Source organism: Asterias rubens, chromosome 5 (genome assembly GCF_902459465.1).
Source record: "Asterias rubens chromosome 5, eAstRub1.3, whole genome shotgun sequence".
In the NCBI taxonomy this organism is placed as follows: Eukaryota; Metazoa; Echinodermata; class Asteroidea; order Forcipulatida; family Asteriidae; genus Asterias; species Asterias rubens.
Window position 1 is genome coordinate 15,913,970 of NC_047066.1, and position 21,031 is coordinate 15,935,000.

The 21,031-nt window shown below is 37.1% G+C and overlaps 1 protein-coding gene across 1 annotated transcript; it reads right to left on the bottom strand.

Moving 5' to 3' along the window:
• Window positions 1-1,701: 1,701 nt before the first annotated feature.
• LOC117290451 (fibrinogen-like protein 1) lies at window positions 1,702-3,966 on the bottom strand. The gene is made up of 2 exons (XM_033771866.1): window positions 3,726-3,966; window positions 1,702-2,885 (listed from the first exon to the last, which is right to left on the bottom strand). Exons 1-2 carry the CDS (start codon window positions 3,964-3,966, stop codon window positions 2,650-2,652), a joined length of 477 nt encoding a protein of 158 aa, XP_033627757.1. The 3' UTR covers window positions 1,702-2,649.
• Between the last annotated feature and the right edge of the window lie 17,065 nt (window positions 3,967-21,031).

A 21,031-nucleotide genomic window follows, 5' to 3' on the forward strand; every position in this document is an offset into this window, starting at 1 on the left:
AGCATTCAGAAGCCACTGCCAGGAACATCGGGGCAAACCCCTTCTCTTTTCGATAAGTGCACTGGGTTGTTTTTATGTGTTACAAAACACATTGGATCAACGGCTTTATGTAGCTTGCCGTACCCCCTTTATTCGTCATAATGTGAGCCAGCCTTTAGATTGTTGATTGCAGAATCCACATCGGCCTGACGGAGTTGCTTACATATACTCTTTGACACGAAAGCTTTGGGTTTTGTGCATTTTTATTTAACTGTGAACACAAACAAAACATCAACATTTAAAAGACCAATTTATAATAACAGGTTAGAATAAGTACCCTGTAATTATTTTCGATACCTATTTCGGACACCATGATACCTTTTTTGAAAAGCATCTTGTTGTGGATCGGTCTTCGCTCTCATCAGGTTCATGCAATTTGTCATTAATTTTGCTATATGTATTTCTGCCTAGATCAAAAAGTTCCAATAATTAAAATTGGACTCATTTAAATAGATTTTAAACATAATTGATCATTGCTTTAGAGGTAGTCGACGATTGGGGGGGGGGGGGGGGTATACATTTCAATAGTTTAGTATTCACTTGTCTACTAATTCAAATGTTATAAGGTGGCAAAGATCAGCCCTGGCTGAACAATTATTCAAGTTAATCAATTGTATAGGTAGAGTGGATATTTTACCAAGAATGGTGAACATGAAAGAAAAGAACCAACAAATGTGTGCACTAGAAACGAAAACGAAGTGCTCAGCTTTTAAAGGGAATCTGACTTTGAATAAAGTAAGGTTTTTTTGCTTGAGTTTGACTTTGTGTTATAATGAAACTAAATAAGTCTGTGTTGAAAAATGAAAGTGACATGAACAACCTGTTCCACAGTTTTTTTCACAATTAGTCGGAAATAATAACAGTGGAATATGAGAGCAAATAGATGGCACAAAATGAATATGCAGACTACAGAAAGTCTCTCAATATCACGCGAGATTTGTTCAATTTAGTATACAGGTAAATAATGTTTCAGTGTTTATCCCTACACCAGAGTTTGAATTTTCATAAATGTGCATATATTATTTACTCCAAAACTAAAAACCCAAGTTAAATTTTGTGCAATTTAATTAAATTGTGAATATAAATACGAAACTCAAATAAAATTATATCACTTTTCTCGTCATTTATAGATAGTTTAAGAGTGTTTAAGATCAGTTTCGTTATTGTAACTCAATGGGTCATTGTCATTCAACACAGGCTTGTGTATGTTTTAATAAGTTTTAGTAGGTTATACTTATACCAGCACAATTTTGTACCCCGTCCTCCATAAAGTTTATGATTATTATTTAGTTGTTTTTAAAACTGCTTCACAACAACAAATTAACAGAAACCATAAATATCGAATGATGAGATCATGAAAGCGACTACGATACGAAGATAACAAGTAGAAAACAACAAAAACTACACCTTCCTTTCTGAGAAGAAGTGTTTGAATGAATTAAAATTTAAACAATAACTTTCTAACTATAGTATTATAGTACAGCAGAATCAGTTTGTTCAGATGTACCCATTTTAACTTTTTTGTTTACCAAAAACATAATAACTTTTTATAAACATAAACATAATATATTTAGTAATTCTACTTCTTTAGACCTTTATTGTACACAGAACCTCTTTCTAACAACACGAGCATCGCTACAAATCCAACAAGTAATATATTTCAGAGTTTGCGTATTCGTAAATGTCTAAAAATGTACATGGAACAGCTAGGATTGCCCTAGAATTGCAAAAGTCTTGGGTTCGAATCACACCCGAGTATTATGCCTATGATTTCTTTCATAGTTTAACGACTAGGATTGTTTTGCCGACCTGTTTTTATTTCTGTTTCGTAAACCAGCGATGAGGAGATTCAGCGCTTGTTTTCTTCCTTGTTTCACGGACGAGATTAGAAACTTGGTTTTCGACCAATTAGTTAACTTGAAAATGTCTTAAAGAAAAAGAACAAAATCCAGAGGTTTAGCTATTTATTTGTTTTAAATCTTTAGACATACACAAAGATTACAAGTTAGAAAGGTGCTGTTATTGATAGAACACAAGTTTGAAAACTGTCATCAAGAGATGTGTTAAACCAGACCCTGCCAACGATAAAATAATAGTAATGCAAAGGTTGGCCTCTAAGAAAATATTTCCCACCAAACTCATTTTGAGCCGTTGTAAGTTTGAGCAACAGTACCAAGTGGCTGGCTTAATAATTTGCAATGTGAAATGTTAGCTCGTCAAAGTTGTCTTCAAGTCAAACCAGACAAAGAAGTTATGGCTCAATTGTCTATTGTAATGGTTTCTAGGCAGCATACTTGGTTATCTCTCTATGGACGAGTATTAACCATTTAAATTGGCACTAACCCAACTGGTTGAATGCTGGGGGTTTGGTTCAAGGATTACTGAGCTTTCTTTGATTTGAATTGAAATTATTAATTAAAAGAAAAAATCATTCTCACGGCCAGTATGCTAAGCTACATGACTTGTTTAAGATCCACAGCTGAGCTTGCTATCGTTCCGGTAGATTGGCTTTATTTTTTACAGAAAGTGCATGTATTTTCCAACAGTGAAGTTCCGGATTCATTGGCAAATCTGTGTTTGTGTAAAAATTATGCGTGGTTGAATTTCTCCTTACATACGTTGGATCATTAGCTGGCTTTTATACAGCACTTGGTATTGAAAGCAAATAAACCCATCAGCTGTATATTTAGCATTAAGATTAATCTCTCCCCCGTACCCTCCAGCATCACAACCATCAAACCACCAGCCTCCCTGCGACTCCTCGGCAAAGTTCCTCCCACTTTCACCATCGGTGTCTCTGTCGTATGTTGAGAATGGTTTGCCATTTGCAGATAAAACGAAACGACCTGAGTAAATGGAACAACATTGGTTTGTACATTTTAGATGAATAAAATGTTTTTCACGCTTTTTTAACTTGTCCCGGCATTTTTGCCGGCAGCAAAATAAAATAAAAAATCCGTATTCCTGCAGCAAAATAACCGGGAAAAGTTGTTCATTCCGTAAAATATAAACTCCCTTAACGTGAGTTTGTACGTATGTACACGGTTGTGGCTGAAACACAATTATTTACTTACATGCACTTTTTTATGTGTAGGTGTTCGGGCAACTGTGGTTGATTGTAATTACGCTACGTAGTTAATAGCATACTTACGGAGAGTCCGTAAAATAACGGCGAAATTTACGGCATATTTCACTTCACGGAAGTCTTTAAATTTACGGACACTTTTTAAGGAACACGTTGCCTTGGATCGGTCGAGTTGGTCTATGAAAAGTGTTTGTAACCGTTTTAAAAGTAGAATACAATGATCCACACAAGTTCGCCTTGAAATTGCGTGGTTTTCCTTTTACTGTGGAAACTAACACGGTCGGCCATTTATGGGAGTCAAAGATTTGACTCCCATGGGAGTCAAATTTTTGACTATGGGAGTCAAATTTTTGACTCCCATAAAATAATGGCCGACCGTGTTAGTCGATGAGGTAAAAGGAAAACCGTGCAATTTCGAGGCATGTTTGTGTGGATCATTGTATTCTACTTTTACAACATTTTTCTACCCATATGCATTTTATAACAAACGGTTACAAACGCTTTTCAAAGACCAACTCGACCGATCCAAGGCAACGTGGTCCTTTAACAGTGCAGCTTTTTTACAGTGTACGATTGATTGGATGAGAAAGATCCTGCTTACTGTTTCCGCAGTTCATTGAACTGTCAACGTGAATGATGTAGTTTTCACCCGAGAGGCGAAAGTTACGGAGTACAACACTATTTCCGCCATGTTCCTGCTTATAAACCACGACTTGAATCTTCCAGGAGATGTCTTCATCCTCAGTCAACTGACGGACTTTCTCATTTCCCAGCCAGAAGCTTTCACCACTCAAGTCACCAAAACCATCCCTGTACTCATTCCACCCGAGGTCGAAATCCATGTTACTAAAACGCTTCTGGATAACCTTTGAAAACGGAAGAAAAAAAATATTCAACTTCATAATATAAAAAAAAAAGAGGCTGACGTTTTTACCATAGCAGAGTTTCTCTAGTGGCTTAAAAAATTACCGTTCAGCCTTCTATAAATGGTAAGCACATTAGCCCTATATAGGACTCTTTCTCTGTACACAGGAACAGAGTCCTAACTATTGAGGCCCGTTTCTGGGGCGGAAAAATTTCACAGCTTCATAACTTAAATCTTACCTGCAACAAGCCACTAATTTCAAAAGATTCACATTCCATGGCGGCATACATTTTTCTGCGGTGGGTTTTGGTCCTCATATTTTCCTCACAAATCCGTCATTTTCGTGAAATAATGCAGCTTCCAACGTTAAAAAATTCCCGTTTCGATCGTTTTGAGTTTGCATTGTGACGTACCTCATGCATAAATATTAAGAGAGGCGTATGGGCGCAATAGACCTTATTGCAGATAGCAATTTTGAACAACTGCGCATGTGCGCGCAAAGGACTATGGGAAAAATTTGGCACCTCGCTCAAAAAAGTAAACAACGTTCAACGTTCGTACACGATCGATCGGTTTGCAAAATGGATGTGGCAGGAGTGACCGAGAAAGAGCTGCTTGATAGAATAAATAGTTCTGGCATAGACGAACTAAGGTAATCTTTAGCTAAAGTGAATGTGCCAAGACACAGCAGTTAAAGACAAACTCCAAAGGCGAAATGTTTTCGCGATAAAATTACTGTTTTTAGGTTTGCCCGTCTACGTCTGTAGGGCGTCTGACATTGACAAGGTCAATGGCGAGAAGTTGCAACACGGATCAGTGACCCTCCCGCAACCATCAGTCACCCTCGAGGGATCGGAAATAACAACCAAAACTTCCCACCAGTGACTCCGATTTGTGCTGATAAATACTTTGACAAAAGCATGGACGACCTCCATGACAAAAGTAAGAAATTTTTTTCTGTTACAAAACAGAGAAACATTGCCAAGGTCATGATGATCGAGGACTGTCATGACTGTTTTACAAAAAATACAATCATTTCTTATTCCTGGTATAGACTAGAGTCTAGATATAGCTCTATGGATAAAGCCCATCAATGGTTACATTGTCTTGATTCGATTGTATCTGTAATTGTATGCCACTAATCAGCAATGACGTGAACGTAAATAGAATAGCTTTCAATCATACATGGTAGTTGTACATTTTAAAAACTTTATGTGGCAGATGATACTTTTTCCTTATTTCTCACACCATCAACTTTTTAGGTCTACCACTGATATGGTTCAAAATTAAAGTGACCAAAAGTGACTAAGTAATTGTGGTTTATGTTTATATTTATTAATATAAATCTATTTCTACCTCCATGGTTATACCGTAGATCATGACATGACAAGTATGACAAGGTTCTGGTGTAGGTCCTAGAATACTTCTAGTTTCTAGAACTTAGAAGTAGTCCTAGCATAAACATTTTTTTATCAAGGGTTCAGTTTATACAAGTTTGATGTACACGTTTTGTACGAACATGATTCTGTGCATAATATAATTACATACTTTGTGCTTTGTTTTGTGCATGTATAACAAAAATGATACTTTTAGTACACTGTACCATAAAGCATCAAGTTGTAAGCTTTATTGTTAGACCCTACTGGTACTGTAATAATGGTATGTTTGTTGTGTCTATAATTTTATCATATGATATGAGACTGAGTTTTTGTAGGTTTGTAATTCGAAAAGCAAGGACTAGGTCACATGAGCGAAACCCTTCTTAAGGTAGGAATTTAAAAAAAGAATATAATTTCTTTTAAATTTTTGTTTTCAAATAAGTTTGATTTATTCAATAAAAAAAATAGATTCTGCATTGGCAGCCTCATAAAATAAATCCTTTTGGTTTTACTTGGAAATTGTTACCATTTAACTTTATTATTTTGGGGGCAACTATCCCAATTAATACATTTTTGGTTATGATAGACTAATAATAAAAAGCCATATTGAGAGGACTATTTATACAGTAACTCGCTTTTATATTCTTTATAAATAATAGGCTATATTTGTACATCTGTTAAACCTGATTCTAAACTAATTATACCGATAGGTCTCATTTTGTAGTTTAAGTGGGTGAAAAGTCATTTCAAACCTTGCCATCAAAGAAGTATTGTGAGCACTTAAATGTGATTCTCTGCAAACTCTGCATCTTAAAAATTTGGATTTAAATTAACAAGTAAGTTGACTGGCACTGTGGTCAGGTGGTTCAGGGCCCACTAATAATGGGCTCAGTACTGCCAGAGGCAATTTGTAATGTATTAAGCTGTCTCATGACTTCACAAAGCCAACATTAAAACAATTGATATTTATTAAGCTGCAGCCACCTTTGGCAAACACGTCATGCATGTCAGAGTCCTTGTTCACAAAAAGACTCTAGAAGAGGGGTCAGACTATCTGCTACACCCACAGGTTGGAATGGAATCTTAAAGATGACTGTGCCATGATAAACGTGCAGCTATGTATAAAACCTGTGACAAATTCTTGTTTGTGAATGCTATATCATGCATGTTGTGAATTTAACTCCCGGGGTTGGTGTGAAAACAATTGTTCACAATCTAACCAGCATCTGTAATTATTTGACCCATTTTATGGTGAGAGTTTAAAGGTTTCATTGATAACTGTGGGTACACATAATTTAACTCTTGCTGAAAATAAATCCAAAACTGTCACACTTTTTGTTCAATATATTTGTTTACAAACACTTTTTTATTTACAATTTCCATCCTTTAATTTTTTTCTTCAAATATTTAAATTGGTAATATTAACTTTATAACACACTTGGTATTTCCATGGCCCCTTAAAAACACTTACATTGCAGTTTACTTCACTCAATTATTATCTACCCTTGTTTGCCTCAGGTATTGTTCATGTTGACTGTACTGAGGCGGTTAACTACAACCCTCTAGATCTTTGCAATTGCAACCCTTGGTATTATTTAAATCTTTGCATTATGAAGAATTATTGTATGATTTAAGTAACCAGAATAAATGAAGCTTTAAACTCTTCAAGACAGTGGAAATGGACGTTTGGACAGTGTTATTGTTTGTATTGTATTGTATTATTCTACTTTCTCTGAGAATTGTAGCCTACAACCGCAGGACGCCACGCACAGGCATACACTGTTAGAACTTTGGGCAAAACATTGCCCAACTTATTGCCCAACGTTGGTACAATAGTCAGCTTCAACATCTATTGGGCAATTATAGCCCAACGGTCGTTGGTCAATGTCATTGCTTAATGATTGAGCAAACGACCTACACACAAGTTGGGAATTTACTTCTGCCCAACCTTTGGTTTGTTTAGTATGTCCAAGGGTTGGTAATAATAAGTCTCCCAATTCTTGGGTAGTAACAGTTACACACACGTTGTATAACCATGTTTCCTCATATATTGGTCAACCTTTTAGAATAACTGCTTAGTAGTTGGAATATGACTATGCAATAGATGGGCAACTGTGTATTATGATAATGACCACTTGGTGGTAAATTTCCGTTCGTTTTTGTAAATTGTTGGGCACAAATCCATTACTAAAGCTCAGTTGTTGAGACTAGATTGAACCAAATTATTCATCCAACAGTTGAGTAATTAGCACAAACATTAATGAAAGACTTCAGAAAGTACTTCTTTGCTTTTCCTTTTTTATTTGTGACCATCAAACAAGCAATGAAACAAAGTTTTTGCACAAATAAATACAAACATAGGCTATATTACTCATAAAACCGTTAAAGCTGCTGACTTAAACACCCCATCCCCCAGAAAAAATCAACGGAAAAAGCCTGTTTGTTTCAAACTAAAACAATTTTTTTGAATCTGCTTCTTTTGCTCTCCGACTACAATATGGCTGCCTAAGGATCAACTTGTTAGGTAGCCTTATATACTTGTAAATGGGTTCAGCAGACATTGCTGCAGTGACTTTCAAAACAATGAGAGGTATTGTGTAAAGCAAAGTACTTCAATTTGATGACACTTGCATGACAAGTCAGACAGGTCGGACGTTACTGGGATGTACACTTTCAAAATGTAATATATTTACTCATAACATTGTTTCATACCAAAGTTAAGAATCTGCTTCTATTACACACCAACTATAATAAGACTGCCTAAGGATCAACTTGTTAGGTAGCCTTATATAATTTTAAATGGGTTTATAGCAGATATTGCTGCAGTGACTTTCAAAACAAAGAGTTATTTTGTAAAGCAAAGTACTTTCTAAACAAAATACAAACAAGAGTTGTCATTTTTTTGACAGGGACTTACACTTTTAAATTGTATTATGTTTACTAATGAAACCTTTAAAGCTGCTAACTTATACACATACCCCCCCAAAAAAAAAAACCAACAACAACAACAACAACAACAACAACATGTTTTTTCAAAACAAAGTTTTATAATGTGATTCTCTCACACACCGACTACAATAATTATAACTTGTTAGGTAGCCTTTTAACTTTTTCGATGGGTGCAGCATTACTGCAGTGACTTACAGCACGTTTTAATGTGCAAGATAAGCCATTAGACCTCTCAGTGTGGCGGTTTCTCTCAATTGCACACCTTGCTGGCTGAACGCACACGTTTCAAAAAAAGTCCATACCCCTGGCACTGAACTTGGTATTTGCAGTCCAGCACATAGTGTGCCTTGTAGTACACATCTACTGCTTTCATGACTGATGTTTGTGGAAAAATATTTCTTGACTCCAGATCAGCGCTGCCTAATGATAGCACAAAGGGCTGGGGATGAAGCTTTGTGTCTATCATTCAGGTAGTGTGGCATTATGATATCCTGTGGCATAAAAAGAATAATTAATAAAACTTGTTAATGTCCTAATACTCAGTTCTTAAGATATAGCGCATAATATAACATTCAAATGTCAAGTAAAGTGATCATTCTTATTTTATTTAACAAGAGGATATACAGAGTTATTTTTTTGAGTTATGAGAGCTGTTTAAAGCGCCTTGTTAGGGTTTACAAGGTGACGGCACAATCTAAAGACAACCACGCACGAACACCAGGACAGATCCGTATACTGAGAAGAGTAACAGTAATTTACTAGAGACATGTGTGTAACTATTATTTTGTGTTGGGTTTGTAAGAATTGTAATTATTTCTGAAAACAAATGATTCATGAAATTGGGTTTTCAAAACATACTGGAGTCATTTAAATAAAACAAATTCAGATAACAGTGACAAATAGAAGACCAAAGCAAGGCTGCTCGTTTTCAGAGAAATTCATCACTTACCCGTTGATTGTCGATGGATGATTTTGGGAATAAGTTGCAAATTATCTGCCTCGGTCAGCACCTTCATTGCCTGCATGTCGATCTCATTATCTGTATGAGTTGTAAACAAAAATAAATTTAATTGCAAAGCTGTTACGCATGGGCATAGCTATCCTATCTTAAAAGTAGCTGTGTGTAACTATGCACTGCTTCCAATACTCTTAAAACTAGTGTCATTTTGGTAAATTTAAGGGTCCTTTTTTTTGCTTTGATTTTTGTGTTCACTTTTTATCAAGAAGTGGTCATTTTGTTTCCAAATTGTCAGCATCAGGGAAAAATAGGGACATACCCCGGACCCAGGTAAAACAGTGTCACGTACCCCCACTGCTTGGTATAGGAGAACATGCGCCCACTATTTAGGGAGAATATAATTGGCGGTGCACATGTACCCAACCCTTGGGGAGATCGGGAACATGTAACCCAACTTTTTTAGATCAGTAAGCAAACAGTTGGGCAAGATAATAGCATGTACTCAACGTTTTGGAAGAACAGAACCGATTACCCATTTTCTAAGGAGAAAATAACAAATCTTTGGAGATAATTAACAAAGTTTTCCCATTCCTTGAAGAGGCCTACCAAACCCACGCTGTTTTAATTGCTACATACATTACATGTTCACCCAAGTTCATCTACATGTTTTATATCAAGGGATATTATCAATCAAAGTTAATGATAAGGGGGTTAACTAAGGACACTATTGGACGTTATATAGGCTACTACTTCTACTACACAAGGGCTAGGCATGGCTCTGCGTGTGGCGTTGTGTGTGTGTTGTGTGTCGATGATGTCCCTGAAACTGCGATAACGTGCGGTAGGCCATGCATTCACAGCTCAAGCCGAGTTTTCGGACAGGCCCACACGTTCTTGATCTAAATCATAATAAGAACATGTACTTTTAAACTTTAGAGATACATTTTTCAATTCTCACCTCAGAAAACGTCCGTTAGGGAGCTAACGCCACACTCCTCCAGTAATCTCAACACTTGGTGGTCAGCCATCATCGACGTCGCATTATAACTTTCATGACTTGGTAATGAGCGCGTGTGCGCACGATAACAAAGTTCACAACAAAATGGTTAACGTCACACCCTTTCACGCCATAATGCCCATCTGCCGGGAGTGTTTCTCCAATTTCTACCCAGCAATTCGTGGTTGGATAAATCTAATAAACAATACCAATTAATTGGACAATGTTCATCCAACAATTGTTGTTTAAACTATACTCAACGTTGGTAACTTTTTTATCTTAACCAACCCTAAAGTTTACTCAATAGTTGAACAAAAATTTACCAACAAATCACAAATGGCGTTTACCCAGCGATATTTTGCCCAGCTCTTTTAACAGTGTATTAAGAAGCACTTGCGATACCTTTCGCTTGCGTCACAGTTCACTCTGCAATTAACATTTATCTTTTCATCGCCAATTTACGTGTCATCAGTCAAAAATGGCCTCAAGAGCATGAAGACACACATACACACACGCAGCCTTTAGTCAATTCAGAAGATGGTCAATGAGCTCTCCTGCAGCAAAAGAAGTAGGATGTGGTTGGTCGAGTCCACAAAACAACAGTACAGATCACATCTTTGGAGTGAACACAGAACTGGGAGAATAACTGCTTCCAATATGAGTCCTGTCACGAAGCATGTTGATGCACAAGTAATTATCTGAAAGATAAAGCAGACAAAAACTAAGGGAATAAATGAGTGGTTACAAGTTCTTTAAAAGGCGTTTAAAACAGGCAGGGTCGTGGTCGTTCAGCCCTTGTTTCCTCTTTTACGTATCTTATTTGATGACCTGACATGTGTTGCATTTTAATGACTGAGACAGTTTTCGGATGCATTGTGTGGTGTGTGCGTAGTTAGTCTTGGTGCAAGACGTATCTTGTTTTGCTTTCACACCCAGCGCGACCAACTCACAAACATCGCCCGTATCGGTGAAACATCTAGCACCAAGACCAGCACATATTATGCATCTAAACATATCCGAAAACAACCGGTTATAAACAGCTCCAGCTGGTCTTTATCACTCGTTAACTTTAAACACCCTGACCCCACGTGAAGCGCTCTCCACCACAACAGGAATGCAGATAGCGAAACTGATTGAGGTATATATGAATGATCTTTTGCCTTGGAAATCATTACCAAACACTCTGCCCTGAAAGTCAGTCATGACTAATATGACTATGAGCTAATTAATGAGCAGTATCATTATCAGAATATTGATAATATATTCTGAATATAATATCAATATCTGTCATCTCTAAAAAATGTTGAGGAATATATAATTGAATAGGCCTATGTTTCTTTTTTAGTTTCTACCACCAATCACACATAAATCTAGCCTATACAATACTCAAATTGTAGCCTACAGCTTGTTGGGTTTGACATGCTTGATGATTTAATCATGACCCGGTCATGATTAAATCATCAACAAGCTTTATTGATATTTTATTAAACTCTTTTGTGTTCATTCAAAGTCAAAAGAACATGCATGGACCTACCTACGTATGTACGTACATGTACAGTCCCTCGTTCTTCCGTGGAGTCGCAAAGCACACACACTGGTCCGATGGCATTATTGTCGTAGTTTTTTATATTAATAATACACAACTGACATGGCTAAATAAAGCATGGAGGTACACCCATTCGTGGGTGAAACTGTCTTCCGCCACAGCAGAAGCATGACCGTCCACCACAAACAATGTCAATGTTTACAAACTTATTGTTTACAAAAAAACTTTGTAGAACACGTTACGTGCGTGACGACCGTATAACTAGAGGTGCAAAATATTTCCCACATCCTTTGCGGGACGTCGGATTTTTGCTATCTGCAATAAGGTCTATGGACCCTTCCCATGAAAATATGCTAATCACATTCACGCATTCGTACGTACAGACCCATTTTAGATAAAGAATTCTATATCTATTTACAGACCCTGTTGGTTGGCAAACGCCATAGAGTTGTGCACTAAGCAGACGCGCAATCGCGTCTGCGTCACGCACCCATTAGCCGTGTACAAAACAGCGCAATGTTCCCTAATTTTGCCAACCAAAACGTTAGTGCGCACGCGCTATGTGCAATTTACATATTTCATGGGAAGGGTCTATTCATTCCCCCATCACTTGCAGTGGCTGCGCCCATCGCCTCGTTTTGGGTTAGAACTGTGACGTACCTCATGCATATATATTAAGAGAGGCGTATCGCGTTCGGATGCTTATTTTAGTTTCATCCATAGATTAGAGAGGTTGCGTGACCCTGCAACAAAGTTCGTTGTGCGCGCCGTCGGCCATGTTGAGTACTATTTCTGTTGCTAACGCGTCGTCTGCTCGCGACAGCAGACGCACGTTTGAACAGAGAAAGTTGGTTTTTCTCCGATAGACAAAATATTTGGTGAAGGTTTTCTTTCAGTATTTTATTTGGTAAGACAATGAATAACATCAAGCACATGATATTAACTCCGGATAATGCAAGTCAACGCCGGTCGATAATGTGAGAACAACAAAGATCAATATGAATTCAAACCTGCCGACTGGTCTCCAAACATTGACCTTTTCTCAGCAGTGTCGTAGCCAGATATACCGTTACTATGAGCGCATTAAGTCCATTGATGCACTATACAATCAAATTGGATGGGTGGACGAAGGTAAAGTTGCACATCGAGGAAAAGTTGCTCGTGAAAGTAAACAAACTTTGCAGTTTTACGCTACATTTAGCAAAATTTCGGCAATGGTGTGCGGTATTTGGCTGGCCTTCATCGGCACTCTGGTATATTTTAGATTCAACTATGAATGGGGCGATTCACGTTGACAAAATGCATTGGCATAGATTTGATTTATTTTTAGATGGATTGACAATGGACAATACAACAAAAAAGTTCATTTTGTACATGTACACATTTAAAAACTAAATTTAAGAGAGTTAAATTAGAGAGAGAATAACGATAAGGGCAGTGGACACTATTGGTAAATACTCAAAATAATTGTTAGCATAAAACCTTACTTGGTAACGAGTAATGGGGAGCTGTTGATAGTATAAAACATTGTGAGAAACGGCTACCTCTGAAGTAACGTAATTTTCGAGAAGTAATTTGAACTCAGATTTAGAGTTTGAGGTCTCGAAATCAAGCATCTGAAAGCACACGACTTCGTGTGTTTTGTTTATTTATTGCTTTATCTCGCAACTTATTGAGCGCAACTTTTCACAGGTTTGTTATTTTCTGCACAAAATATGTTTAGATACACCAATTGAGGATTGGTCTTTGACAAAATGAGTCGTAACCATGGCAACGGGCTATATATAGAATTGAAAATGCAATTTTGTTTACTTGCACCCATAGGCCCTTCCACCAACAAAGTATAAACAAAAAATCATGTTTTGACCGTGAGCAACTATGTCAATTATTTACCTGAACTGACTCTTAAATTTGCCTAAAGCTTGCGGACAACGTGTGCAGTAAGTGGTTGCACTTTCTATTAGAACACTGAGAGAAAAGAAAAGGCGAGGCCATCAAAATATTGCATATAATTGTATGAGAATAAACAATTCATGTCTTTCCTGTTAAAAAAATAAATGTAAAGTTACTTTAAGCACTTAAAAGTGCTTGACAGTTCCACTTGAGTGGAGTCTTACAACACGCATGGACTGAAGTTTTCCTCTGAAGTTTTTGAGAAAGAAGTAGTTTTCCACGAATTTTATTTTGAGACGTAAGAATTCGATTTTGAGGTCCCGATATAAAGCACCTGAAAGCTTGCAAATTCGTGTGACAAGGGTGTTTTTTCTGTCATTATTATCTCGCAACTTCGACGATCACTTGAGCTCAAGTTTTCACAGGTTGGTTATTTTATGCATATGTTGAGATACACCGAGTGAAAAGATTGGTCTTTGACAATTACCAAAAGTGTCCAGTGTGTTTCTTATAATAAAGATATTCGATTAAGTATAATATATTCCAAGCTTCTTACTTGCACACTCAAAGTAGTTGAGTATTTCTGTGTTGATGTTTGTGAAGAGAGGGTGATCGGTGTAAAACGGATCAAATTTTCTATCGGGTGTATACGTGTTCATGCCCCCAGGGTAGATGCTGGTACACTGGCATCGAAGGCGGTGATTTAACGGCAAGACCCACCGTATAATGCCGTTCTCCTTTGGGTTCGGTTCCCTTCCGAAGCTGCAACTAAACGCTGAAACTTATGCAAACCCAAACCAGGACGCTGGATTGAACGAAAATAGAAGAACAAACAAAAACAATAATAAATAATGTAGTATGCTCGGCGGTAAATAGGGTAATTTCTTGCCAACACTTGTTTCTAGAAATCGGAAATAATATTTCAGAATTTACCAGTGTGATGACACGTTTGATACTGCGTGGTTAAAGGCAGTGGACACTATTGGTAATTTCTCAAAATAATTATTAGCATAAAACCTTTCTTGGTGCACGTGATGGGGAGAGGTTGATGGTATAAAACATTGTGAGAAACGGCTCCCTCTCAAGTGCAATAGTTTTCGAGAAAGAAGTAATTTTCCACGAATTTGATTTCGAGACCTCAGATTAAGAACTTGAGGTCTCGAAATCAACCATCTAAACACACACAACTTCGTGTGATAAGGGCTTTTTTTCTTTCATTATTATCTCGCAACTTCGATGTCCGATTGAGCTCAAATTTTCACAGGTTTGTTATTTTATGCATGTTGAGATACACCAACTGTATAGGCTAGTCTTTGACAATTACCAATAGTGTCCACTGTCTTTAAAGATGCTATGTCAGATTTTTTGCCCCAAGCATTAAAAAATAGATTTTTTTTTAGTCAATGGTATTTCAAAGAGTATCACCCGCTCTAGCGAAAAAAAGTTTAACTTTTACTTTTTAATGGTCAGGAACCATGAACTTTTTTTAACGTTTCTTATAAAACACATAAGAATTGGTCACGTGATATATTGTCGGGATTCCGACAAAAACTAATTTTGAGCACTTTATTTCACTGCTACTAATAATTGGCGGACTTTTTCGAGCAATGGCTCAAATGAAAGCTTGTAACTTTCTCGACCCCCATCAAAGTATCTATTGAATTTTAAATCAAATTTTTGAGTCAAATCGGCCAAAAATTACGGGTGGCTCATTCCCTGAGACCCGAGAGAGCAGAAGGTTAAACGACAAACCAGGATTGCATTGGGACACGCGCGGGAATGAAAACGTGCATGAAGATGAAACTTAAATAAACTTGGCTAAAATTGCCCGGGAAACCTGAATTGAGCGATTGGCGGGGAATTACCCAGTCATGATCTGGATTGTGGGATGAACATATTGCGTAATGAACAATTTACGAAATCAGTTTTCGAGAAGAATGTTGAATACAAATCTGTTTTTGAAACAATGACATAGAATAAAAGTTTGACTTACCGATACCCACGGCAGTAATGTATGGGGCGCCGTTTGTCCATTAATTGTTTGACACTTTTAAGGCATGTTTTTACCATGGTTTACAGCAATTAGATGTAAACCATAGAAACTGTTGCCAAATCCTGTTATGGTTTACATACCAGTAAAGTATTTGTTGTGTATAAGTTTATGGTTTACAAACCATGAACATTCAAAAAACATTTACAAATCGTGGTTCATAAACCATGAAAATTGAGACATCTAAAAAACATGGTTTATATGAAAATTGAAGAATAAAAATCGTGGTTTACAAATCATGGTTTATAAACCATAACAAATGAACCATAAAATCATGGTTTGTGACCATGGTTTATAAACCATGAAAATCGAGACTTCTTAAAAAACATGGTTTATAAACCATAAAAATCGAGACTTCTTAAAAAACATGGTTTATAAACCATGAAAATTTACACATCTCAAAAACGTTGTTTGTAAACCTTAAAAAAATGTGCACTTACAAATCATGGTTTACAAACCATAAAAATGTGCACTCACAAATCATGGTTTACAAACCATGAAAATTGAGACATCTAAAAAACATGGTTTATATGAAAATTGAAGAATAAAAATCGTGGTTTACGAATCATGGTTTATAAACCATAACAAATGAACCATAAAATCATGGTTTGTGACCATGGTTTATAAACCATGAAAATCGAGACTTCTTAAAAAACATGGTTTATAAACCATAAAAATCGAGACTTCTTAAAAAACATGGTTTATAAACCATGAAAATTTACACATCTCAAAAACGTTGTTTGTAAACCATAAAAAAATGTGCACTTACAAATCATGGTTTACAAACCATAAAAATGTGCACTCACAAATCATGGTTTACAAACCATAAAAAATGTGCACTCAGAAATCATGGTTTACAAACCATAAAAAATGTGCACTCAGAAATCATGGTTTACAAACCATAAAAAGTATGCACTCACAAATCATGGTTTATAAACCATAAAAACGTGCACTCACAAATCATGGTTTACAAACCATAAAAGTGTGCACTCACAAATCATGGTTTACAAACCATAAAAAATGTGCACTCACAAATCATGGTTTATAAACCATGAAAACGTGCACTCAGAAATCATGGTTTACAAACCATAAAAAATGTGCACTCAGACGTGGCGTGGGGGAAATGGGAACCGATCAGAATTGGAAAGGAGGTTTAATTGAGACGATCATATAGGTTTTCATGGTTTATAAACCATGTTTTGTGTATGCACCTTTTTTATAGTTTGTAAACCATGATTTGTGAGTGCACGTTTTTTATGGTTTATAAACCATGATTTGTCAGTGTACACTTGTATGGTTTGTAAACCATGATTTCTGAGTGCACATTTTTTATGGTTTGTAAACCATGATTTGTGAGTGGACTTTTTTATGGTTTATAAACCATGATTTGTGAGTGCACACTTTTATGGTTTGTAAACCATGATTTCTGAGTGCACATTTTTTATGGTTTGTAAACCATGATTTGTGAGTGCACATTTTTTATGGTTTGTAAACCATGATTTGTGAGTGCACATTTTTTATGGTTTGTAAAACATGATTTGTAAGTGCACATTTTTTTATGGTTTACAAACAACGTTTTTGAGATGTGTAAATTTTCATGGTTTATAAACCATGTTTTTTAAGAAGTCTCGATTTTCATGGTTTATAAACCATGTTTTTTAAGAAGTCTCGATTTTCATGGTTTATAAACCATGGTCACAAACCATGATTTTATGGTTCATTTGTTATGGTTTATAAACCATGATTTGTAAACCACGATTTTTATTCTTCAATTTTCATGGTTTATAAACCATGTTTTTTAGATGTCTCAATTTTCATGGTTTATAAACCATGATTTGTAAACCATGAATTTGATGCTTCAGTTTTTATGGTTTATTAACCATGTTTTTACGATGCGTAAATTTTCTTGGTTTATGAACCACGATTTGTAAATGTTTTTTGTATGTTCATGGTTTGTAAACCATAAACTAATACACAACAAATACTTTACTGGTATGTAAACCATAACAGGATTTGGCAACAGTTTCTATGGTTTACATCTAATTGCTGTAAACCATGGTAAAAACATGCCTTAAAAGTGTCAAACAATTAATAGACAAACGGCGCCCCATAGTAATGAAGCTAACCCACTGCATGCTGTGAATCTTCCCGTTTCTATACACCAACTATACAAGTTACGCCAAATCCTTCAATGAATATGCAATGAAATCAAAGCAGCGAAAAGAAAAACAACAACGCCTGGGACTCGCAGTTTTATCAACAACTGAGACACATGAATGAAATACTGGAGTCTCGTGGTCTTTCCAAGTACAATCTACACGCAGTGGTGAGCTTTGGGCATTGCCGTTTGAATATGCGCCGACCAATCAAATGCCTGTTTGGTTGACATTCACCAATAGTTGAGTCCTCTTTGACGAGTATGATGGGTTATAAGTGGTTGTGTTTACCAGTATCGGATAATATTGCACATCTGTACATACAGTGGGAGACTTGGAACTCCGGGATGCAGCGAGTCATAATGGGATACTTTTTGAAAGCTCTGCCACTAGAGGGCAGCAAACCTACCAGGTATAGGTGCACAACTCCTATAGCAAACAATGGTAAATGCTAAAAATTCAAAAATACTCAAAAAAATATTTAGAAGTCTCTCAGCCTCTTGAAAATTAAATCAGATACATTGTCATACAACTAAACTTCAGATTTCTTCTCAATTTTTGGTAGGTCAGCATTTTGGAATTTTTGCTATTTACCCTAAAAGAAACACTCCCAAAAACTCATGCACATCGTTTGTTATCATATGGGAACTCGTGTCCAGTATGTCCTGTTCCAGAACAGTTTAGTTTATGCTGGCAATGTGTTATGAAAAACAAAATACAGTTTGGCTAAATCTAAAATACAAAATCAAAAACACGCAAAACACAAGGTATTTGTCAGTGACCGTCACTCATGCTTCTCCTATTCCTAAGTTGTTGACATTACCTGGTGAGATCGCCCTCTCTTGGTGATTGGCAGATAGTCTAAAGTTTCCCATTGCATAGCGCTGCTTAAAGTCACCTGGAAACATATTTTTTCTTCTTCAAAACAGTAGAGTATATGTTTCTAAAATAAAATTTTAAGTAATTGTTTTTGTCGGTTTATGTGTTAAAAAAAATATTGAGTTGTGTGGGGGGTGACTTCGCCTTCTCCTTTTGTGACGTCAATCGGGGCAGACTTTGCCTCGATCGAACATCAAACACACGTACGTGCAAGTACAATCAAGTCCTACTCGTGAGTTTGTACGTTTCTAAAAAACTTTTTGTTTTCTTTCATTTTTCCTACAATGTCGACCAGGTGTATTGCTGCTTGATATATGCAGCAAAACAACTAAAGATGGGGTATTTTGCAAGTCTTTTCCAGCGCTGTGCAGCAAACACTTCGAGCCGTCGTGCTTCGAGAATCCGGAATACACTACACATTTTGACATGAAGAGAATTTTTTTTTCTTCTAAAACATGACGCCATCCCAACAATGTTTCCAGCTAGTGAGGAAGTCGAAGAAGGTACCTGAAAGACGTGACGAACCTAAAGGAGCATTTGCATAACGTGAAAAAATTTATTGTTTCAACTTTGAGGGCATGTTTTTATTCGTCGCGCCTCGATTGACGTCACGAACAGCGCCCTCTCGGGTCGGGCTTATTTTCAAATTTGTAATTAACATGGAAACTAGTTTGTTTAACCTTCCACTCATCAAAACACATATTTTAGTGACAACGGCTTTATTTTGAAAAAATAAGACTAGCGCGGAGTATCCGCTCACAACAGGTTATTACCACAACACTGGTCATTATCAAAGGTTTAAACACCCCCACGTGGCAAACCATCCAAATTCGTTCTGGAACATCGTGTTACACACGTGGTTTGAAGCTTTGTTCACCCATTTGGCAATTCTAACCACTATGAAAATTTTGTATTTGTTTTTAAATGGAGTGAAAATCCACTTTTCTTCTTGAAATAGTAAATCCCTCGTTTCACCTTGTTATAACACAAAGTTCTCATCTAACTAGCAGAGTCTAAGTGTCATGTAATACACTACAGTGCAGTGGAAGAGTCCAACATGGTGGCTGTAAAGACGGTGAACACGTGTAACTATTAGTGATTTCATATTCACTACCTTAGCATAGACCAATAACAAACTTACAATGGATCACAAAGGGTCTCCATTATAGGGAAGTTCTCAGGACTGGGTTTATTCACAAGGAATTGTGTGTACATTATAGAAGGTTCATACCTACATGGACAAATGACTCACAGAACAACATTTTACTACACAGGGATGATGCATCAATTAGAATGTGTGCATTGATCACAATACCGGGGTTCTGGAGGACGCTCATCACAGCTGACAGTCGAACTACTTTGGCATAAATATAGCAACTGTCTCCACGGTTCGATGAATTCAAATTAAACAGGTAACATTGACTATACGCCTCTTTTAATATATGCGTGAGTACGCCACAATTCTAACTCAAGACACAAAGTACCTCTCCCATTCTCTACCCATTTTCGTTTCCTACCCGCACCATCATACAAACGGCGCATGCCCATCTATAGTAAAACTCTGTATAAAGATGCACTTATCTAATAAAAAAAAAAATCACACTTGTCTCATCTGATGGTCGGATACACAGCTACATGTATGATTCGCTTCTTCCCTTACACACTATGATTGCTACAATGACTGTAATGCTAGGAGTCCACTGGGCCAGCGACAGTTGGTGCCAGTTCGCGCCAAAGATTGGCGCGTACTGGCTCGCTGTGGCGTCGAATTAATGTCCGCTCGGCATGTGTCGCCAAGTGGAATAAACTGGGTGCCATATGGCGTGCGACAAATGCCACCCAGCTAGCTCCAAAATGTTGCGCCAGTTTGCGCCACTTCGCGCCATTACACGGCCATTTGATTCCAAAATTCACCCTGTTGGCGCCATTCGCGCCAATAGACGGCTACTTTGCGTCACTTGGTTATTAGTTTGTGCCAAAGGTCGCTAAATTGGTTTGAACTTGCCTCCGCTTGGCGCTACTTGCCGACTATATAAATACCGGCCATCGGCTAACTGTCTGAGGCCTTTGATAATGTTGGAGTGATGATGCTGCTCCATCAGAAAATGATGAGAGATGCTGAGGTGGCCACTGACTATCAAATTATGCTGGCGCGAAATCTCATTGGCGCCTTGAACACCCAGCAGGGTGGATATGTGCGCATCACATTCAAATTTGGTGCCGTTACGAGCCACC